General features: G+C 52.2%; 1 protein-coding gene across 6 annotated transcripts in view; it reads left to right on the top strand.

Annotated features, from left to right (window-relative positions):
* Nucleotides 1–23,467, top strand: part of TRAPPC12 (trafficking protein particle complex 12) — a 72,222-nt gene that overhangs the window by 7,006 nt on the left and 41,749 nt on the right. For 4 of the 6 annotated variants that reach the window (XR_004288086.1, XM_032353434.1, XM_032353437.1 and 1 more), the window contains exons 2-5: nt 1,007–2,305; nt 11,737–11,853; nt 22,231–22,344; nt 22,955–23,093. Coding sequence is in view for 5 of the 6 variants with exons in the window: in XM_032353434.1 (XP_032209325.1) it covers nt 1,007–2,305; nt 11,737–11,853; nt 22,231–22,344; nt 22,955–23,093 (1,669 nt within the window). In the remaining variant the exon portion in view is untranslated. The remainder of the gene's footprint in view (nt 1–1,006; nt 2,306–11,736; nt 11,854–22,230; nt 22,345–22,954; nt 23,094–23,467) is intronic. The other 2 variants (XM_032353435.1, XM_032353436.1) reach the window with 2 other exon arrangements.

The raw sequence follows: 23,467 nt of genomic DNA, 5'->3' as shown, positions 1-23,467 counted from the left end.
CAGTCACAGTAGCCGAAGCGTGGAAGCAAGCCAGGTGTTCGTCAGTGGACGGATGGGGAAACGGAAGTACCATGGCTTGTGACTCAGCCTGAAAAAATGAGGAAACTGACATACTACAACATGGGTGAACCTTGAGGGCATTATGCTAAGTAGAATAAGCCAGTCACAAAAGGGCAAGTAGTATGTTGTCCCACTACAGCATGTGTGGGACAACGTACTATGTGGTACCTAGAGTGGTCAGAGTCATGGAGTCGTAAAGCAGAAGGCCATTATCAGGGGCTGGCAGTGGGGGGCGGGGAGTGCTGGGCAGTCATTGCTTAATGGGCACAGTGTTTCAGTTTTGCAAAATGAGAAGAGTTCTGGGGGCGCCTGGGTGGCTCAGTGGGTTAAGCGTCTGCCTTCGGCTCAGGTCATGATCTCAGGGTCATGGGATCAAGCCCCGTGTTGGGTTCTCTGCTCAGCGGGGAGCCTGCTTCCCCCTCTCTCTCTGCCTGCCTCTGCCTCCTTGTGATCGCTGTCAAATAGATGAAATCTTAAAAAAATAATAAAATAAGAGTTCTGGAGATCGGTGGTGATGGTTGCACAGTGACAGGAATGTATGAATACCACTTTGTTGTGAACTCAGAAATGGATAAGGTGGTAAATGATTAAGGTGGTTATGTTACATACCTTTTACCACGATCAGTCGATCAGTAGATGGTTGGAGAAATGGAGTCTTGAGTTGGGAACCATTTGAATATCTACCTGATAAACATTTATTCATAGACTATTTTTTGGAGCAGCTGTAGTAGGCTCGCTGTGAAATTTTGAGCAGAAGGGTCGGAGATTTCCCGTATTCCCGTCACCTCCCCTACCAAGCAGCGTGTCTGTTACGGTCAGGGACCTTGTGCTGACACAGCACAATCACACAAAGTCCACAGTCTGCTTTAGGGCTCGTGCTTGGTGTTACGTGTCCCGGGAGTTTGGGCAAAGGTATAATGACACGTATCCACCATTTGTTTTTAAGTTTAGAAAAGAGTTTGAACAAGAAGGTGAGACCAGCTCGATAACTGAGCGGAAAGCTGACGAGGCTGGTTCCTGTCTGTCTTTGCTTCAGGGCACCATGGAGAACGCTCACAGCGCCAAGCACAGCGGGACTGGGGACTCGCGTCCGGCCGAGGGACAAGCCGGGAGCAGCGCTCCGCAGGGAGAGCAGGGGCACCTGCTTTATCACGAGGAAACCATCGACCTCGGCGGGGACGAGTTCGGGTCTGAAGAGAATGAGACTACGTCGGAAGATTCTAATAACTTTGTGGATAAGCTTAACGAGCACATGATGGAAAGCGTCCTCATTTCTGACTCTCCTAATAATAGCGAAGATGACGCAGGTGACCTCAGCTGTTTGCGGGATGTTGGGGACCCTGCAGAAGGCAGCGCAGGTCCCAGACTGGAGAGTCTCGAGGACGAAGGAGCCGTGGACACCCTGAGCAAGGACAGTGAAAGTGACGGAGAGGGTGCATCCGAAGACATCTCTGGCACGACCCCCGACCCAGAGCACAGTCAAGTCGCAGGTGTGCCGGCCTTGGGGGAGGAGGGAGCAGAGGACCCTGGCCCAGGGGACAGGAGCACTGGCCCGGAGGGGCCGGGGGGCGCTGCACCCTTGAGGCAGTCCCCTCCCCACGAGGAGCCCATCCCCGTGTGCACCATCTTCAGCCAGCCGCTCCCCGCCCACTCCCAGCCGCCGCCGCTGCTGCTGCGGGACGGCTTCGAGTCCCAGATGGTGAAGTCTCCGAGCTTCAGTGGTGCCAGCGAGACGGTGGCCAAGACCCCTCCCCAGGCGGTGCAGCCAAGCCCCAGCCTGAGTAAATTTTTTGGCGATCCCGCCAGCACTAACTCCTTGGCCTCAGACTTCTTCGATTCGTTCACGACGTCCACTTTCATCTCCGTCAGTAACCCCAACGCAGGCTCTTCGGCTCCGGAAAACCTGTCTTCGCTCTCCACTGCAGGGGGAGAGAGGTCTCCAGGTGCCGCCGAGCCTTCTCACTCCCCAGGGATGGAAAAGTCAGAAGCAGGGGTTTCCACAGCTTCTCTAGAAATCTCTCAGTCTCCAAAACCGTTTTCCCAGATCCAGGCTGTGTTTGCGGGGAGCGAGGACCCCTTTGCCACAGCACTGAGCATGAGCGAGACGGACCGCAGAAGTGACGCCTGGCTCCCCGGGGAGGCGACCAGGAACATCCTGATTTCAGTAGCCACCCAGCAGTACAGCACAGTGTTTGTCGACAAGGAGAGCCTCACCATGCCGGGCCTCAAGTTTGACAACATCCAGGTAGGTGGGAGACATCCTTAGAGGGGGTGTTGGTGGCGGGACTCGGCGGCCACTTCAGTTCCTCTCGTCTTTTTGCTTTCTCTCCCTCTCCTAACCCCTGCTATGGGGGGTGCGGGTGTGCCCACACGCGCACACGTGCGCGTACCTCTCAAGGACTGAAAAGTCCTCATTTCTCAGCGATTCCTAAAATCCTCATTTGGAGAGTTTGTGTTACGTCACTAGTTAATTTGGAACTCCGTTGATTTCCCTGATGTCATATATTTAAGGCAGTGGTCAAAGTCTTAGAAGTACACGCCAGCAAGGTGGAGAGTTACGTCATAATTCTTTGATGTAACCGGGAACTTCGTGTGGTCGGGTTAGTTGTGACATGTAAGCTTCAGCAAACCACAAGTCCCCCATTCCTTTCATTTTAAATCTGGGGAGTTTCGCATTTTACATGCTTGATACAGAGTTTTATAGACTCATTAAAAAAAGTGGATGGCCCAACAAAGTAACAAATCACAGAAATGATTTCAACATTTTATAAAATAGTGACATAGAGAACTTCAATCTACCAATTAAAGACAATAAGATTATCTCCCTTTTCTGTTATCTGATTAGGCATTTGATTTATGATTACTCCATGTTTGCTAAAGTGTGAGAAAATGGCCTGTCTCAGGCAGCCCTAATGGGACCATAAGTTGGTACAAACTTTTTTAAATAAAGTTTTTAAATCAGCATCCAAATGTGCATATTATTTGGTCCAGAAAGCCAGTCTGAGGAATTTTTTTATAAGAGAATAATGTCACCGGTATGCAGATACCCAGCTTTTGGGATGCCTGTCAGAGTGTGGTTTACTATGGCCAAGCATCTGAAGGGACCCAAAAGTCGTTACCAGGAGGCTGCTTGAATACATCTGACTCGTTGGTCCGATGGAATATTAACGGAGGCGGGGCTCCGGGGGGCTCAGTCAGTGAAGCATCTGCCTTCCCTGAGGTTGTGACCTCAGGGTCCTGGGATCGATCCCCACTTCGGGCTCCTGGGCTCCCTGTTCAGCAGGCAGTCCTGCTTCTCCCTCTACCTCTGCCCCTCCCCACCCCCTGCTTGTACACACTTTCTCATGCTTCCTTCGAATAAATAAATCTTTTTTAAAAAATAAAAAAATGCTTAAAAATAATGATACAGCGGAATTTTTTTTTAAGATTTTATTTATTTATTTGACAGACAGAGATCACAAGTAGGCGGAGAGGCAGGCAGAGAGAGAGGAGAAAGCAGGCTCCCTGCGGAGCAGAGAGCCCAATGCAGGGCTCGATCCCAGGACCCTGGGATCATGACCTGAGCCGAAGGCAGAGGCTTTAACCCACTGAGCCACCCATGCACCCCATACGGCAGAATTTTTAACGAGGTTTATATTTTGTTGTTAAATTTGAAAACCTGGGTACCAGATGGCATGTGGCATGCATGGTACAGGAAGAATGTTCACAAGTACGTGTCGTGTGCTTGTTAACCCAAGCGTGTGGGAGGGAGGCCCGCTGCAGGTGATGGCAGGGTTGTGGCCCAGCCCAGTGCATGGGGGGCACCGCTCCGGCCTGGGGGCAGACCTTGTGCACGTGTGTCTCCACCCGCTTGGGGAAGCAGGTGCCATGTCCTGCACACGCGTGGCTGGTTGGAAAGCCCAGAATGTGGGATGCGTGATGTTGTGGTGTTGGTGGACTGCTGTCCCCCAGGGAAGGGCCATACTGGGGACATGGAGCTGGTAGCTCTTTGCTAGGGACCTAGTGGTGCAAGCCCATAGGTTCTGGACACTTCGCGTGGCAGTCTTGACTGTGCACACGCCGTGCACCAGGCACCCTGAATGCTTCCATCTCCGATTTCAAGCAAAATATACAGAACATAAACTCCCTTTTGTGGGATCTTTGTAACGAATTCTGGTTATTGACTCTGAGTTCAAGGGACGCTTGGATGTGCAGGATTTGGTTGGCGCATTCACACACCCCCTCCCCACCCTTCCCTGGCCCTGTCTGCCTCCGCTCTCCCTGCGGGGTGGGGAAGGGGCGCTTCAGTATTCTGCTTCCTTTTCCTTCCGTCCCCACTGTGGGGAGCCTGTGCTCGGTGCCTCTGTTCCCGCAGCCTCAGTGGGACTGGCCTTTTAGCACTTCCGTCCCTATCTGTTGTTTGCGGTTTGTGCCCCCTGTTGTAGTTCGGAGGAAAATTGGACAGTTGCCCTGGAAATGACTTTGCCCAGGGGTTCTAGGGCACGTTTGGAGGTGTGTGGAGGGGTTGCACTCTGGGTGCCATGAAGTCTGGGGTGAGCACACGACATTGCATGGTTGGGCCTAGAATGCCAGAGAGCCTGCGGGCTGGTTAGTGTTGGACCCGAAGTACCGAGCTGCCCCACGTGTCAGTCCTTCTTGAGTCGGGAAACATAAGCGCCGAAGTTCGGGCTGGTTTCCCCTGGATCGGGTACACAGGCCCTGTCCCGGGTCCTCCCTAGCTCTGAAGCTTCCGGGACCTACCTCCCCCGTCGCACGCAGCTGCCCGAGAGAAAGTCAGGACACCGCGCGGGTCAGCAAGGGGTCGGGAGCGCCCGCTGCCCGGGGCAGAGTGCGGGAGCCGACCAGGCGCGGCCTGCCTGCCTTTCAAAACCTCCTTCAGGTCCTCCGGTAGTGCCTCCAGTACCGCCTACAGTTCCCAGAGCACCTCGGACTCCCACGTGGCAGGTGTGCTGGGCGTGCGCTCGCCGTCTCTTCATCTGGATGTTCCCAGTCCCCAGGCGGAAAGGGAGCCGAGTGTTTGCCCTTGAGCCGACGTGCTGTGTTTATTTGGCAGAAGACTGAAGATTGGGTTCTGTATTCACTTTCCAGCACACCAGCTTTTGAAACCATTGACTGGGTTTACTTATTAATTACCCCCCCGTCACTGTTATTACCACAGAGATGTTCCCTCTCAGTCAGCGTTCTAAAACACAGGTTTTCTCCAGGTTGCTCACCTCATTAAAAATTACCTTCCTGGGGGATAAACCTTGAAAAGATTGTAATTTGTTTCCTGTGTAGTGACATCTGCGGCGGTCTTAGCTAAGTTAGGAGCTGGAAGGGGAGCGTGTGACACCTCCTTCCTCTTCAGTGACATTAGAGGGAGGACACAGGCATTTTCAGCTCGTTATGGTTGCCCGTGGCCTCTGTCCTCCAAAGAGTCAACAGAAAGTTTGTGGGGAAATGGTAGTTCGTAACTTTTTGGAACCAGTAAGGAACGGAAGTGGAGAATCGCTGGACGGTGCTTGTTCATAAAGAGACAGAAACGGGAAAAGGGAATAAATGGAAGCAGCAAAATTTCAGTGCTGAAGGTGACGGGGTGTGGAAGGTGGTGGGACCAGGCCCTTCTCGTGGGCGTCAGGGTTCTCCAGCCCATGCCGGCAGAGCGAGAAACCTGGCGCACGCACTTGGAGACTAGCTCCTTCCACCACCCCCTCTCACTCTATTCCCCCATTCTCACCTTCCCCTCACCCTTCCTGCACCTCGGAATTCACTGGAATCCCGTCAGAGAGGCCCACACGGTCCGTGTGAAACCCCTTGTCAGGAGTCTCCAGAAGCACAGGAACCACCTGTTCTGCAGCTCCACCAGCCCGGTGTTCTCAGTTTTAATTAGGCTATAGAAGCCACTTCGGTCATCTCCATTTTTAAAGGTTCTTTTTTTCTGGACATGCAGTATGTTTGCAGTTGGCAGGTGTTCTTTCCCCCATTCAGCATTTTAATGATGCTCTTCCATCATATTCTGGATGTGAAGTTTGTGATTATTTTAAGATCTTATTTATTTGAGAGGGAGAGAGCACAAGCAGGTAAGAGGGGGACGCAGAGAGGGAGAGGCAGACTCCCGGCTGAGCACGGAACCTGAACACGGGGCTCGATCCCAGGACCGTGGGCTCCTGACCTCGGCCACAGGCAAGCACTTAAGGACTGAGCCACCCAGGCACCCTTTTATATCTGCACTCTTCTGTTCCTAATGTATGTGTTTTCCTCTGGTTACTTTTAAGATTTTATCACTGGTTTTCAGCTCTTTGACCCTGATGCGCTGTCACATGGTTTTCTTTTCTGTTTCTGTTGCTTGGATTTGTGGATTCCATTGGGATGTGTTTTCCCACTTGGGAGTATTCTGGTCCTTACTTCCTCCAAGAGTTCTCAGTTCCTCCCTCCCTTGTCTCTGCTCCTGGGACTCCAGTTCCACACGTCACTCAGATTTGCCAGAGGTCATGGAGGATCTGTGTTTGCTTTGGGAATTTTCTTTCTTTTTGCTTCCCTTAGAAATTCTTGCAGTCATGTCCCGAAGTCCGTATGTCTTTCCTTCTTTACTTTTTAGTTTGCAGCTGGTGCTTTTTGATGAATTTTTCATATTTTTTATCTGTGAAATTTCCATTTGCTTCTCTTGCGTATCCTTTTCTTTATCCAGTGTGTTGAAGTTTTACCTCAGGCCCTCATGAACATTTGTAGTAGCAGCCTGAAGGTTCTCCTCCAGACAGTCTGCCGTCTCCGTAATCTCTGGGTCCGTTTGTACTTTTCTCTTGGTTGTGGGCCACGTGTGCTGGCTTTGTCGTGTCTTGTCATTTTTGATTAGAGTTTGGACATCATGGGTTTCCTGCTTTTGGTCGGCGTTCTGGTCGGCATGTATGATATATGCAGATTGACGTGATCTTTTCCAGCTTTGTTTTTAAGCTTCTTAGGGTGAGGTTAGAGGAGCTTTTACTCATGGGTGGCCTTTCTCACGTCTCTTGAGAGCCTCCGTGTTCATAGAGAGTGCTCCACAACAGTTGGCATAAACTTGACGTCTCTCAACGTGTGTGAGCACCGGAAAGTGCTCAGCCCCCCTGTTGTTTCACCTTCTAGAGCATCCCCCTGCGCGTGGACCACATGGTGTCCAGCAGTAGAGTCAGGCTCCTGTGCAGCGTTCCCTCCTTTCCAGCTCCCCAGCCACCCCGGCCTCTCGGGTTCCCAGCTTGGTCTCCTCACCTCAGCAAGTTCACCCCACCCCACCTGGGACTCGTCTTCACACTGATGTGCCTTTGAATTCAAGAGTTCAAGTCATCTGTCCCAGTCTTGGGGTCCCAGCCCTCCACCGGGTCTGAAAACAATGGCTTCCTCCCTTCCTCACACTAGGACAGTGGCCTGCCAGTGCTGCTTTTGCTCACCATGCACACAGGCGGCTCCTGAGCTGAATCTGCTGAACTGAGCTGAAGCATGAGAGCTCGGGAAGACGTGCGGGCCAGTTCAGGCCATTCTGTGGCAGCCCCCCACGGCTCTCCTTGTTGAAGCATTCTCAAATTCCGATGTGTTTGGGGGCCTCACAAGAAAAAAAGATTCAGAGTTTGTTTATTTTTTGTTTTTAGGGTTTTTTTAAAGATTTTGTTTTTTTGACAGAGAAATCACAAACAGGCAGAGAGGCAGGCAGAGAGAGAGGAGGAAGCAGGCTCCCCGTGGAGCAGAGAGCCCGATGCGGGCCTCGATCCCAGGACCCTGAGACCATGACTGTGGAGCCGAAGGCAGAGGCTTTAACCCACAGAGCCACCCAGGCGCCCCTTTGGTTTTATTTTTACAGCTTTATGGAAAACACTTCATGTGCCATACAGGCCACACATTCAACATACAATTCACTGGTTTTTTGGCATTTTGACAGAATTGTGCGGCCATCACCGCAGTCAGTTTTTATCTCCTCCAAAAGAAGCCCTTCAGATTGACCTCCCATCTCCCGCGCCCCTCCCCCAGCTCCAGCCAAGCACTGATCTCTCTGTCTCTGGATTCTCCCGTTCTGGACGTTTCACGCAAGTGCAGTCATACAGTGTGTGGTCTCAGGTGACTGGCGTCTGTTACAGACAATGATGTTTTCAGGAGTGCCCCATTTTGTAGCCTGCGTCACTCCTGCATCATCACTTTTTATTGGCAGGTGACGTTCCAGCTTTGCGTGTTCCACGTTTTACCCATTCATCCTTCAGCGGGCATTGGGTTTGTTCCCACTTTGGGCGGTTGTGGATAACGCTGCTTGTGAACATCATGCACAGGTTTTGTGGGGTCACGTTTCCATCTCTCTTGGGTGCATCCCTCGGAGTGGAACTGCTGGGTTCCATGGCACGGCACGGCATGGCACGGCATGGCACCTCTCGGGTTTGTTTTTTTCAAGATTTATTTGAGAGAGAGAGAGAGAGAGAGCATGTGAGTGCACACGCGAGAGACAGAGAGACAGACTCTCAGGCAGACGCCCCGATGAGTGTGGAGACTGACGCAGGGCTGGCTCCCAGACGCTGAGATCATGACCTGAGCTGAAACCAAGAGTCAGAGACTCAACCAACTGAGCCACCCAGGCACCCCTGGGGTTCACATTTTGAGCAATGTCTTCCGGATGGCTGCACCATTTTACATTTCACCAGTTTGGGGTTTTGCCTCGTTTCTGTTTCTTTGATGTTGTTTGTTCAGGAGGTTTGGCTTACGCTGGGAGAGTGCACGGAGCAAGGGGATCACGTGCTCCCGGAGCTTCCCCACTGGGGTCGGGGCAGAGAGCTCCGTGTGCGCAGGGTCGGGTATGGGGCCCACTGTCTCTTCAGACCACTGCCCCACGACCACTGTGGCTTCCTGTTTCCCAGACAGTAAAGCCCGCATGCTGTGAATCAGCTGCTCTGGTTTCCATGTTGTCTTTGTCCCTTAAAATCAAGAAGGGACGGGTGAACAGTCCCCAGACTGCAGGAGGGGCGGCGGCCCGCAGCCGTCTGTGAGCTGAGACCAGCCCCTTGCTCTTGCGTAAACACATCTGACTGGGGGCGGGAGGGGGTGGTTGGAGGGGGACTCCCCCCTGAGTGCCTGAGTCCTGGCTCATTCCCAGCTGTCTCTCCACGTTTCCTGCTCTGGCCATGGATGCACTAGGCCTTCACTGAAGAGTCACCAAGGCTTCCAGGTGGAGCCCCCCGGGAGCAGCAGCTCTAAGAAAATCCCCGAGTGGGAGAAATTTGCTTCCGTCCCCAGCAGCCATAGGAGGGTGTGCGGTCAGGTGCCTTGACTCCTGGGCCGTAGTCCCCTCCGGCTCAGTGACACAGCAGCAGTAGGTTTGCGGGAAGACATGTCCCATCCCTGGGCCCTCATAGGTAAGACGTTTGTTAGCCTGCATGTGCTCCTGTCTCAGGAACTTCTGTGCTAACAAAAATGTTAACCAGCGGAGGATTTTAAAGGCAAAAATTTTTTTCGGTGTGGTCTAATTAACAGAGAATGTTGCAAGGATGGAGGAAGTTAAATCGGTCCTCCCTCTGCCGCAGCAAGGGGGGGTGCTTCCCTTTCCCGGGTGCGGCTCCTCCCACTCGGATAAAGCCCTTTGTCTGGTAGGAGTTGCGTTCCTGGAAGCTTTGTGGAGCCATATGGCTCAGCTCTTTTTATTCTGCCCTTTAATTGTCCCTCCTGGACCAGTTAGCCCCTTCTAGCGTTTGAAGCATTTCATCTCATGCTCTGAAAGCAAAAAATCATCAAAGTGCTGCTTCTGGATTTTCGCTGCCATATAAGTGAGAGGTGCGGCTTGGCCTCTTGGAGCACCGGGCTCAGCGCCCTGGGCCGGACCAGACTGGTGACCTGCACTGCCCCTGCCAAGGCCCCCGCTCCCCCCTTTACCTGTGGATGGGCAGCCGCAGACCCCTGCAGCACCTCTTCTGTCCTCCTGCACGCATTGTCCACAGGCTGGTGCGTTTTACCTGTCAGCATTCTGGGCGACCGCGGGAGATTCACCTTGCATGCCTATGCCAAGGGTAGGACAGCAACAGGAAGGGGCAGAGACGGTTGTGGAGTCTGTGGGGGACACCTCCACACTGCTGTCCTCTCCGGCCTGCATCGGTGTGCCCCCAGTGGCCTTGCACTGCTGGCCCTCAGCGGTCTGCGGCTGGAAGCAGGTGTTGTGCTCGCCGAGATGGAGAGGGTTCTTGGCCCCCAACACCCGCCTCCCCAGGTTGCATTGCTCCCTGGCCATTCCAGCGACTGATGATCCTTCCTCCCCTGGCTGGGCCAAAGCGCCCCGTCCACTGCATCCGTCCCCCTCACCTTTCCATTTTCCCCTTATGTTTGGTTCCACTTTTTTTTTTTTTTTAATCTTGGTGTAATTGATACACATTGTATTCATTTCAGGTGTATAACACTCAATATTTGCAGATATTTCAAAATGGTCTTCACGATCGGTCTGGTTAACATCTCTCACCTTCAATATTCTGGAATTGTTTTTCTCCTGATAAAAACTTGTAAGAGGGACTCTCTTAGCAGCTTCCCGGTCTACACCGCAGTGTTGCTAACTGTAGTGGCCGTTCGCCCCCAGGACTTTCTGTACCTGAAAGTTTGCACTTTTGACCACCTTTCCCATTTGGCCCGTCTCTGCTCCCCACCCCTGCCTCTGGCAGCCGCCACTGTGTTCTCTGTTCCCTGTGAATTTGTTTGGTTTTTTTGTTTTGTGTTTTTAAGATTCCACATAGAAGTGAGGTCATGCAGGATTTGGCTTTCTCTGACTTCTTCCATGTAGCAGAAGCTGAAGCAGGGACAGGATTCCGTTCCTTCCTGTGGCTGAACACTGTTGGCTGCGCGCATGCTGCCTCTTTATCTGCGCGTCGGTCCACAGACATGCGGCTGTTTCCACGACCCGTCTGGGAACAGGGTGGTGCAGACCTCTTTTCAAGTTAGTGTTTGTATGTCCTTCAGATAAGCAGCCGGGAGCAGCACCGCGGGGTCCTATGGCGGTCCGGTTTCAGACTTTCCAAGGAACGTCCCTCCTGTGGCACGGCGGCCGCACCATCTTGTGTCCCATCGGCTGTGCGCCGTGGTCCCGCGCATCCCCGTCCGCCCCAGCCACCCTCCTCGTGCGCTGTGGATTCCACGTCTCAGCCCTTGCACGCTGTCCGCGGCGGGGGTTAGCCGTGCAGCCTGAGTCCCCCTGCAGAGGTCCGTGAGGGCACTTCCCGGCGCACAGCAGAACTCCCCTGCGCAGCGGGCCTGGCCGAGCTGGTGGCAGAGGACCCGCAGGGGAGGGCAGTCTTCTCTTCTCTCTGGGCTTGGGGGTGAAGGCAGCCCCAGAAGGAAATCCGCAGCCAGCTCCCAGAGGCTTTCCCAGAGACCCAGGCAAACTGCTGGATTCCGGAGGCCAGCCCAGTCCAGCCCCCACCCAGCCCTGGGGCCTGAATCCCCTGCCTGGCGCATCCCTTGTGTAAGCCTGGTCTTGGGGCTGGTGATTTCCCCCTATTCTAAAAGAAAGCGCAGTTCTAAAATACCCATTTTATTAAAGGTGGTGATGCTTGAGCATCTGGGTGATTGAAGTTTTACTGTACTATAACCACGCTTTAACCTCCATACACCAATGGAGAAAAAAGAAATCTCGTTTAGTTATGGGTTCTGGTTAGCTGAGTTTAATTAACATTTTATTGTCTTGACATATTTTCCTTCCATTCCTTCCAGGGGGACGCAGTTAAAGACCTGATGCTTCGCTTCCTGGGCGAGAGAGCCGCGGCGAAGAGACAGGTCTTACACGCGGAGTCCGTGGAGCAGACTTTCGTGGGGTTGAAACAGCTGATCGTAAGTAATGATGGGTTTGATTTCAGTACTGTTGTTTCTAGAAGGCCGGCCTTTCTCTGTCATATTTTCCTTGGAGTTAATTACTTCGAATGTGTTATCTAAAGCCTTGCGTGTCCGTAAAATTTTGTTGAATTAGATACCAGTCCTGTGCAGCAAAAAGTGTCATATTAACATACTTTTAATTTTAAGGCCAATTAGTTAAAAAGCCATTATTTTAAATGATTAAACTACTTGAAGCAGAATATACTTCGATTAAATATATGCTTCATCAGATATGATAACTAACGATAACTAATTTTCATTTTTATGTTGTTTTTTTTTTTAAATACTTTGTTTTCGCCACTTGGCATAAAGGGTTTATTATTGAATGGGAGGGTTCACCAGAAATGCACACGAGAATCCTTGTTCATGACAGGAGTAAGTGTGAATCATAGGCAGAGATACAGCCCCAGATACTAATAGAGAGCTGTCTGAACTACAGGCATGTTAACATGACCGGGTGGGTGTTTCTGGTGGTCTTGAACCCCGGGAACCTGTACGCCCCCCACAGCTACCTTTTTCCTCTTTACCTTTCATCATATTTGAGGGAGGGTCTGTCCTCAAAAAGGTGAATAAGGATCATTTGTTTAGGTGGCCAGCAGATATTTTATATACAAAGCAGATAAAGCTTAGGGACACCCAGGTGCCTCAGTCAGCTGAGTAATCAGCTCTTGATTTTGGCCCTGGTTGTGATGTCAGGGTTGTGGGATCAAGCCCCACGTCGGGCTCTGCACTTGGTGTGGAGTCTGCGTGTCCCACGCCCTCTGCTCCATGCTCTGTAAAATAAACAAGATCTTTTTTTAAAAAATGATTAAAGTTTCATTTTTAGTAAACATAAATCAAGTGCTTCATTGGGTTCTTTTTTTGTTTTTTTGTTTGTTTTTACTGAAGTGATTCTGGAGTTATTGCAATGACTCAGAAGCTTTGGGAAGAGAAGATGCAGAGATAGGCTGGCTTTTCGCTTATTTAAGATTTTTCTTTTTTAATTTATCTGCACACCCAGTGGAGGGCTCGAACTCACACCCAGAGAGCAAGAGTTTTGTGCTCTGCCGACTGAGCCAGCCAGGGTGCCCCGGCAATAGTCTGGCTTTTAAAGGGGTGGGAAACACCTAGTTTTTAAACATCCATATGCTTTATCATTTGTTAATGAAGCAATAGGTCTTTACGGGCCAGCATTTCCGAGGTCGTGGGGCGCTCGTCGCACCCACACTCCTGCATTTCCAGGACAGTTCTTGTCATTGCCTTGGTTTGACCTTGCAGCAGCTGCTGTGACTGTCATCACGAGGGCTGGCGGCCCTGGACAGCCACATTGTAGTGACCAGTTGTTCTTTATCTTTTTAAGTAAACTCGACCCCCACATGCGGAACTCGAACTCAGGACTCCAGGATCAAGGGTCCCTTTCTCCCAGCTGAGCCACCCAGGCACCCCTGTAATGATCTGTTTGAAAAGTACACACACAGCCACACACAGTCCTTGTAACTAACTTGTTCTACAGGCAGTCTTTTTACCTTCCTTGATTATTTGTGCTGTTAATAAATACATACGGTGGCTTGGGGAGTTTTCATACCTTGAAAATACATAACACCAGGAGAAATTTTATTAGAGTCCTAACAAGGAGATCTGTTTAAGGTGGAAAATGTATTTATAAAAAAATTACCTTGTCGTGGTATTTTAATTATGTCCTAAAATAATTCCTAGCCTCTTTAAGATTAGGAAAGAGTTTTGAAATGTATTTCCCTAAGTAATGTCAGCGCATTCTAAGGTTGTAATTTACAGGGAAGTGAATGTCACAGCCTGTGGAGAAGGACATTTTAATCACGTTAATGGTATCATATATAGAGTTAATGATTCCTTTTGAGTCGTAGATGGGGAAAGTTATGTACATACCATTAGTTACTTGAGTGACTTTTATTGGACTATTTTTCTCATCTTTTGGAAGTCATCAAGTGCCTGTATTCAGTTTTTCAGATAGTTCTATCTTATTTCCTAGTATAAAAAAAAAATTAACATTTATTTAAGTTGAGATTTTTTTTCTCATACCACACTAACTTTATTTTCAGAGTTCTACATGTCATTTCCAGTAATTGTGAGATTTTCATAAGATTTTTCTCTACAGAGCTTCAAGTTTGGGAGGGTATGCTTTAAACTGTAATTATAAAAATAATTTTTTCACCAATTACTTCTGACATCTGTCGAAATGGAGGAGGAGCACCAGGAAGGGGGCTAGAAAGTGGACAAGAATGGGGTAAAAATAGCAAAAAGCACTCTGAGAAAATACATAATTAAAATTTCAAATAGGCAGCGTGTAATCCAAAGCTGTGGTTCACAAGGCTGCTGAGGTGAGGTCCCGCTGGTTTGAAGGGAGGGAGTACCAGCCATTAGAACTCGGCGCGTTGGGTCGTTCTGGCCTGTCTTTTAAAGAGTCTCGTCCTGTTCCTCAGACCTGGCAGATTGGGCACAGGCCAGCCCTGATCTCCCCTGACCTGTTTCTGTTAACAGAGGGGCCCCGGCCCTGCTAGGTCCTTGTCATCACTCGGGCAAGTCCGAAGAGCAGAAAAGACATCAGAAAGCTGAAGGCCATGCCCTTTGGAGTCTGGAGAGGTAAACTGCGGGCACATACACCCACACATGTGCGCATGCTTGGCGTGCGTGAACAGGGAGATGTCCCCAGGCCTTCTGCATGAAGCTCGTGCAAGGGCAGACCCTGGAGAAGAGTGACTGCAGTGGGAACCACGTCTCTACCATGGTAGCTGGGCGGGGGCCAGACTGGGTCAGGGAAATGCCAAGGGCGCAGGGTGCGAGTGACAGGGCGGAGCCCAAAACACACGCTCGTGTGGAGAGAGCAGGTTACTAGGGAAAGGAGAAGCTAAGCCGTGATGGTACAGAATTACTGGGATATCCAAGTGGGAAAAGTTAAAAAGATCTATCTCTTAGCACACACAAAAGTAAACTCCAAATAAATTGAAATGAGTTTTGAATTCCAGAAAATAGAGTAAATTCTTAATGACTCAGGGTAGAAAAGCATTCTTTAAATCTTTCAGGGAGAAATGAATAAATTTAACTACTTTAAAACTTGAAACTTATATATAACCAAAACACCATAAACAGCATTAAAAAGAGACTACAGGGGCGCCTGGGTGGCCTAGTCAGTTGAGCATCTGCCTTCAGCTCAGGTCATGACCTCAGGGTCCTGGGTTTGAGCCCAGGGTCCAGCTCCCTGCCCAGTGGAGAGTCTGCTGCCCCTTCTGTGCGCCCACCCCCCGCTTGTGCTCACTTTTACTCTGTCTCTCTGTCTCTTTCTCTGAATGAATAATAAAATCTTTTTTCTTAAAGTGAACATTAATACACACTAATACCTTCCAACCATGCATAAGAAACAAAAACAGTCCAGTAGAAAAAAAGGCAGATGATATGGAGAGGCCACTCACAGAAGCCACATAGCCTGCAGACATGGGAGCAGCGCTTATCCTTGCTGGGTGTCCCCGAAATGTGGTACGTTTCAGCCGCCTGAGCATAGCAGCCGCAGGCGTCTGTGGCAGGAGAGAATCCGTGGCAGGAGAGTCCGTGGCGGGGAGAGTCTGTGGCGGGGAGAACGAGCTGGCCCGCCCCTCCGGACCACCCGCCCCCGCCGTTTCTCCCTCCATCCTGTACCGCAGAAAAACGCTCGTACCCGTGCGTGGAAGGGCGTGCTCGGGCGTGCTCAGGAATGTTTGTTCCCGTGTCGGTATTCGCCCCAATTTCATTGGGAAACCTTAGCACTGAGTGGGGAAAAGAAAGCTGTGCTGCACAGTCAGTTAAATCCTTTGGAGCAGTTGAAACACGTGCGGCAGAGCCGCGTTCATCAGTCTCAGTAGATTTCCCTAACAGCGCTCAGCCAACAGGGCGACATGCAAAAAGGCTGCCGTCGCCCGCCCGCCTGTGTCAGCGCTTGAAAACCAGCCGATCATCCCTGAGCCACAGCTCTGCGTCCAGGGCAGCCCTGAAAGCCTGGACATGTTTGGAAGCACATCTGTTCTGACCGGGCTTATTTGCTGCCTGCCTTCTGTCTCTCCCCTGCTCCCCTGCTCTGCCGGGCGGAGTGAGCCCGGAGAGCCCCCTCTAGCTGGCGCAGCCTCCTGTGGCCTCGGCTCTCCTGCAGGCCGTCACCTCCTTCCTGCCTGGGCGTCCCTCTGGTCCTTGGCCCCAGGTGCGGCTCCATCCCTCCACGGTCGTCCTGGCCCATCTGCACCTGTGCAGGTAGCCCCTCGCTAGGGCCCCCCATTACTGCCGGGCTCCTGGTGGATAAGATAGTTACGGACTTTGCTGATCCCACTTGGTGTGAACAAAAATATTCTTGTCTCGAAATATTTTTGGTTTTGTTTTTTTAAGGTTATTTGTTTGGGTGGGGAGCAAGAGGGGGTGGGGAGGGGCAGAGAGAGAGGGAGGAGCGGATACCCAGCTGAACGGGGAGCCCAACACAGGGCTTGATCCCAGGACCCTGTGCGATCGTGACCCGAGCGGAAGGCAGACACAATCAGCTGAGCCGTCCAGGGCCCCTGGAAATCTTTTTGAAATATCAAAGTAAAGTTGAATTATACATGAAGAAATACTTTGTATTCTCTTATCAGGAGAAAAAATGACTTGGGTAAATGTAAATGCTAAATGCTAAATTTGTCTGACAACTTCTCGGTGTTCTTTCCTTTCTTTTTTTCTTTTTAAATTGTGGTATGAGGAAAATCTACTGGCATGTGTGGCTCCTAAACCAGAAGGTAATCCACATCCAGCTTAGTCTTTAAAGGAGCCGTGCTCAGTCCGCGCCGGCCCTGACCGCAGTGAGCCTGTGCGGCAGGAGGTCTGTGTCCCTCTGGCTCTTGCCTCTCTCCCAGGCTCCTTGTTCCCAAACAGGCAGCCAAGGAGGGCAGGGAGGCACCCACAGCCCTGCCCCGCACTGCTCATTGTCTTGAGGAATGAGGTCATTCTGACTCTGGGAAAACTGGCGGTCAGGTTAGTGTAAGTTTGCTGAGATGTTGCTGTAGACCAGCAGTGTTGGTCAGACGGGGGCTAGCCCAGCGCGGAGCGCTTAGGAGCCACACCTGTCCTCCTGCGTCTCCTGCACTCACTCACCTGCGGGAAATGGTGGGGAGAAGCCGTAACAGGAGCACAGACCTTCTGCTTTCTCTTCCCAGTTAGGAAAGAAGCCGCTTTTTTCCATTTACTGGAAAATGAATCATTAAGATGATGGGCTTGGGCTTCACTTTTAATAGTTGTGATCCAGTTGGGGATGTAGAAGACATCACAGTGTGTGAAATCATAGCAAGAGCAGAGGCTTTTTATATGATACATTTTATTATTTTTAATCATTTATGGAGCAGTTCATATTCACAGAGTACCTGCAAATAATTTTATTACACATTTAAATGTTTTATTGGTGGTGGGTATCTGTACATAATAGACCTGAAATAAGATAGGAGTCTTTACTGTGTTGTAAATGTTTGTTTCAGAACATATAAATATCCACGATCAGGTTTCCTCATCTGTATAGTTTTTGCACACGCACAGATTCCGCGTGCCTTTGAGGGCTGTCAGATCGCGTCGGAGCTCGCCAGGGTGGCGCTGTGTCAGGCAGCTCCTTCTGCAGCTCAGTCCTGCCCCTCTCTGCGTGCTGTAGCAGCCATAGCCACCATGTATACCTGCACACTGGGTTTTTTTAAGAGTCTTATCTCAACAAGCATTAATCTGGTTCCTGCGGAAAGCACTGTCGCCGGTCATCAGTGCGTGCGTGCGTGCGTCCCGTCCATGTAGGGCGGAGGTGGATGGGTGCACCACCCATTTCCAGGCGGCCGCAACATGACGTGCTCGTCGGCTAGTGCTCGCCGCCCCCGGTGCAGCCTGTCCTCTCCTTCAAAGCCCTCTGCCCTCCTTTTACGAACAGCATCTTAATCCAGAAAAATGGTTCGCATGGCCACCGTCTGTTAACATGTAGTGTCTCTGTGTGTGCGTGGCATGTCTACATGTGACTGCGGAAACTTGTATGTACATATGTGTACGTGTACTAGACCGAACGTCACCTCAAAGCTGTTTATGATTTTGTCTTTTTAACATATCTTAAGCGTTGCCTGATATTAAAGTGTCTGAATTAAACAAATGTTATTTACTACGTAATCTGATACAGTTGTAAGTAACTTTAGGATGGGCCGCTTTGTTGTGAAATCTCTTCTCCATATGTGATTACTTCTTCAGGAGGAACGTGGGGGAGCAGTCAGGTCAGAGCCTGGCGGCTGGGAGGCTGTGAGTGCGCGCCGGGTTCAGGAAGGTTCCGCCCGTGAACATGTACCGGCAGCGTGCTGGCGCGCTTGCTCTAGTGTCCCCGGGTCAGCCCGGACGTGTATCTTCTCTGAAGCCATTCTTTATCATTTCTTAGGCTCGCAATGGCATTTGTTGCCTTTTTTTTTCCAGCTAATAAAGATCAGTCACTAATAAGTCATCATTTATTTCTCTTTCTTTATTAGTGTACAGTTTTCCAACAACTTTTTTGTAGTTCTGTGAACTTACTATTTCACCATTTTTTGAGCACATGTACATGTAGGTATAATGCTGAGGAAGTACTTTTAGAAGTTAAAAAGCACAGACTCGACAAGGCCGTGGGCCCCAGAGCTCACCTAGAGGGAGACAAGACACAGTTCATGTTAACACAGAACGGCAGGCTGTCCTTGACGCGCACGCAGAATGGATGAGGCGGACGGTACTTCACAGTACGGTCTTAACCCTTGCCTCGCTGGCAGTCCCCTGAGCAGCATTTTTCCACTTTGTTTCCTAATTGCTCACCTCCCCCCTCAGCCCGAAATGAAGGAGAACACTAAGGAATACAGTTTGGTTGGGTAGGGCCAGTAATTATTATCCAAGAACCAGTTCCATCCCCTTGGGGGCTGTAGCCCCACTGGAATGTGTGTGCGGAGGAATTAGCAGGAGGGCTCACCGGGACAAGAGAGGGGTCGCGAAGCTCAAGTCTGAGCCCGGCCGTAGGGTGGCCGTGTGCCGCGGGTAGCTGGACAGTGGGATGAGCAGGTGGGGCAGGCATGAGAGCGGTTCCAGCTTCCCCACAAGCTGTGCCCCCCTTTCCACCTCCAGGGCGGCCAGCTGACGTTACAAGGGCGTGACGAGGCCCGGTCGAGCCGCCAGATCGTAAGTCACCGAGGTCACATGGGTAGTAGAGGGGGTCGGCCTGCTTGTTTTCTCTCCCACCCCTTACCTTCACCTGGTGATGCTGGGTCCGCGCAGATGGCCTGGCCGGGCCACCGAGCCTGCTGAGAAGTCCCACATCCAAGCTCCACACTCATGTGACGCTAAGTAGGACTGCCCATTTCCCAGGGACCTTCAGCGTCGCAGATGTACCCAGCCTTCTAGATTTCGCTGGTTCCACGCACCTTTTCAGGTTGTCTCTGCTTCTTTCAAACCCCCACTGCGGCCCTCACTCCTGGCTGGGGTTGGAGTGGTCCCCCGCCCCAGCTTAGAGCAGACCTGGAGGCCATTGGACAGTCGCCCCCCTCCCAGTGCCAGAGTCCTCCCCTGACTCCTGGGACCTCGTGCTCTTGATTATGCTTTCTGCCTCACGTGCAGACTTTGTCCAGCAGCGCGCGGCCTTCTCTTGCTGTCCCACACGGGAGCGCCTGGTTACAAGGAGGCACAAAGGAAGCTCCTGTTCCCCCCGCACCCCCCCACCTGTTAGCTTGGGGCTCACACTTCACAGGGTCCCCGGGCTCAGCGCTGCCCTCGTTTTCCATGAGTTTCATCCCGTCGGACTCCCCGTCCCGTCTCCCCGTCCGACCAGCTCTCAGCTCCCAGGCAGTCCTGGTGTCCCTGTGTCGGCCTCCTCAGCAGCCCCGAGCACTGTGGCCTCCCTGCTCCGGCCTCCCGCTCCCCAGCTACGCTGTGTCGCACAGGGTCCTCAGGGCCTGACGCCCTTCCCGCCCGTGCCCTCTTCACGCGGACCCCTGCGCGCTGCCCCAGGCGCGCCTCTCTGCCGGACGTCCGACCCGCACACGGCAGCTGCTGCTTTTCTTTTCCGCTTGAACGTCTCAGAGGCCCCTCACATTCCACATTGTTGGAATCAAATTTCAGAGTCCGAGCTCTGATCCTTTCCAGCCTTCCCTGCCTCCGAGACTGGCCCTGCCGCCACCGCCGTCTGGCTGCATGTCGCACTCGCAGGTCCGTCCTGCGGCCTCGCTCCCCATGCTGCCCACGTCGGACTGTCACCTGGCCTTGTCCCTCTGCCAGGTCTGCACCCCCCCACCATGGCTGCACCCCACCACCACCACCACCACGGGTACGGGTGACCTGCCACCACATTTTCCAGGCTTGGCCTGGAGAGGACAGGTGTTTTCCTTTAATTCTTCCATCTGTAGCAGACGGAAACTTCTGTAAGATTTTGTCTAAATTAAAAATGTGAAAAACATGTACGAGTACAAGCCCATCTTCTGTTACTGCTGCATTTGACATCAAATCAGATTCATGCTTCCTCCTCACAGGGACGGGGGCTGAGGATTCCGGAATGTGGGTAGGACATGTTACGCATGCCCTTGGAATCCTGCAGAGGCCGGCCTGGCCTTGCCTGCCCCTCGTCCTCACTGCTTCCCCGCGGCCCACGACACCGGGCCTTTGCCCACCCGAGCTCCCCCCTGCCCCCCTCGCTGCATCTCTTGCGCATGCTCAGCTGGAGTCATCTCCTAGGAAGACAGCCCTGAGCACTCTGTTCAGACCTACTGCCCCCAGCAGGAAAGGCCAGTGTGTGTGGCATGGGCAGTTGGGAAGCGAGCAGTAATTAATTGCCCGCGGATACAGGATCTGCTTAGATACAGACATAGAAGTGGTTCAAATGTGGCAGAATAACTTTCCCTCTCACTTTTCCACATATACACAGCCACACCTACGATGATTCTCCAGAAGTCCCAGCACCGACCTTGGCCTGTGCCCCAGGGAATTCCCCTCGTGGGGCCCGCTGGCTGCTGTCAGGAGAGGCCGGGGGTCGGTCCCCACTCAAAACAGGCCCCTCCATGGCAGGACCCATGCTCGCCGGGTGCGCGCCAGGGTTAGTACCTGAGAGGTGGGCAGCGCGCTCCAGTGTGTGTTACACAGGACCGTGTCGTTCCTGGCCCAAAGCCCTTCCGCGGCTCCCCAGCCCCTCAGGAGGAGTCTGGATCTCTCGTGGCCTTGCTGACATCCCCATGCTTGTCCTCACGCCTGTGCTGTCACTGCCGTGTGCCGGCCACCTGACTAATCGCTGTCCCTCTCGCCCGTGCCGTCATCACGCAGGCAGCTCCCCTTTGGCCGGGGGGGTCCTACCCCTTGACCCCGCTGTTCTCCTTCAGGTCTGGGCTCCAGCAGCTTTCCATCCCTGACGTTAAGTCTGGCCCCCAGGTAACGTTCCCGTGGCTTGTGCAGCAGGCACTGTGAGCGCACCCGAAGTTATCTCTCTCGTCTTTGAAAAAAAACAGTGTCCTATCTGCCTTCCTTGCTAGATCCTGAGACGAATGCATGCAAGGGTGCACGTGGCCCCAGGGCCTGCTGGGGCCTGCCAGGTGTTGGCCACACACGTGAACGGCGGCATCTGCGGCGTAGAGGCGTTAGTGCCGGTGTGCTAAGGAGATGGGCAGCCAGCATCTACTTCTCGCTTCTTGGAAGACTGCGGCGTTCTCCCTGAGGACATCTTGCTGTGCGTTTGCCCGGTGGCCCTCCTGTCTGTCGCATCAGGGCTGAGGATAAACAGAGCAAGTCCCGCTTGATCAGCCAGCGTCCTGGTCGTTGTCATGTTGGTAAAACGGGATGACGTCAAGCTTGCAAAACCACTTATCTTATTGTCGCACGCAGCCCCTACAGACACAAAGAAACACATCTGGCACATACCATAAAGTTAAATTATTGATTTCATTTTATGAAAATTGCGAAATAAAGTTATGTGGCTGCAGAGGAAAGCAGTCACGGGGTGGAGGAGCTTTCCCACAGGAGCTGATGTCCTACGCAACTGACGAGTCACTGACCTCGACCTCTGAAACTAACGGTACCTGACATGTCAATTAATTGAATTCAGATAAAATAAAATTTTAAAAAACAATTCTCCGCCCTGTGTTCTGTCAGTTGTTAAGCTTGAATGTTCTTGGGATTTGCTTGTCTCACGCTGCGCCTCAGGCTCGGCACCCTTCCTGCCTGACGACCCGCACAGTGTTGGCAAGTGGCGTCCTCGGTGCTAGCCACGGTGTGGCCTCGCCGTCACTGCCAGGGGTGGCTGGCGCTGGGTCCGGTGCCGCAGGCACCACGTGTGGGGGTGGCTGTGCTTTTGGTGACGCGTCTTGCTATGTCTTACAGAGCTGCAAAAACTGGAGGGCAGCGGTTGACCTGTGCGGGCGCCTTCTCACCGCCCACGGCCAAGGCTACGGCAAGAGCGGCCTGCCCACCAGCCACACGGCAGACTCCTTGCAGGTACGGCCCCTTGGGTTGGTCATAAAGTGGGGACACGGAGGGGATGGAACCTTCTGTGGCACGAAGAACAGCATGAAAACAAAAAACAGATTTTTCTTAGCCCAAATTTAATATCAACGTGAGTTTAGTCTTCCTTTCCTGATCCCCACGCTGCCCCCGGACCGGAGCCCCTCTGAGCCCCCAGAGCTGACCGCTCACCCGCATCGCTCTGTCCTCTCCACGCCTCCCCTCTGCCTCCTGCTGTGGCGACTCCCTGCCCTGCAGCGCCCGCCCCGAGGCTGCTCTGTCCGCGCCCGCCCTGCCCGCCCTGCCCGCCCTCCTGCCCGGCTCCTCTTCCCGCCCTCCCTCGCCCTCACACCCGCGCCCTCTGGATTCCATTCTCAGCAACAGTCGGCAGGTGAGGCCAAATCAGACAAAATCATGTACATCATTTTTCTTAAGCTCAAGAGTAATTTTTATAAACGTGTAACTAGGCACATGTGCTAAGAAGCGGAGCGCAGGCTTTGTTACACTGGGAATCAAGCTCTGCGGCCAGATTAGTACAGAGTAGGAATTTCTGAACCCGACGTTCATAGGTAACCTGTTGTTTCACTTGTATTCTGTGTTTTAGCTGTGGTTTGTGAGGCTGGCACTGCTGGTGAAGCTGGGCCTTTTCCAGAATGCCGAGATGGAGTTTGAGGCCTTTGGAAATCTAGACCAGCCTGATCTCTATTACGAGTACTACCCTCACGTATACCCAGGGCGAAGGGGTAAGGCAGTGCTGCTCATACTTATGCCTTTGCATGTGTTTTGCTTTGCTTTGCTTCACTTCACACAGTGTAAGCATCCTCCGTTGCCCTAACGTATCCAGTCTGGAAAAACCAAGTGAGTAGCCTAGCAGTGAGCCCTGACTTACGGTACAGCCTCACTCAGTTTTCTAGACATGCTTCTTGGACATCCCACCACGCAGCCCTTCCCTGTCCAATAGCCCTACTCGGGCACCTGCTGAGGGACAGCGGCAAGGCTCGGTGTTAGACCTGAGCGGTGGTTTTTGTTCGGACTTTCTGACGGTGCTGCCATGTACGCAGTAATCTACATCATGACTACTGCAGACACACAGACAAAACAAAACGTTCTTGCAACA

The sequence above is a fragment of the Mustela erminea genome, chromosome 7, assembly GCF_009829155.1.
Source record: "Mustela erminea isolate mMusErm1 chromosome 7, mMusErm1.Pri, whole genome shotgun sequence".
Lineage (NCBI taxonomy): Eukaryota > Metazoa > Chordata > Mammalia > Carnivora > Mustelidae > Mustela > Mustela erminea.
This window is presented reverse-complemented; position numbering and strand designations above follow the sequence as displayed.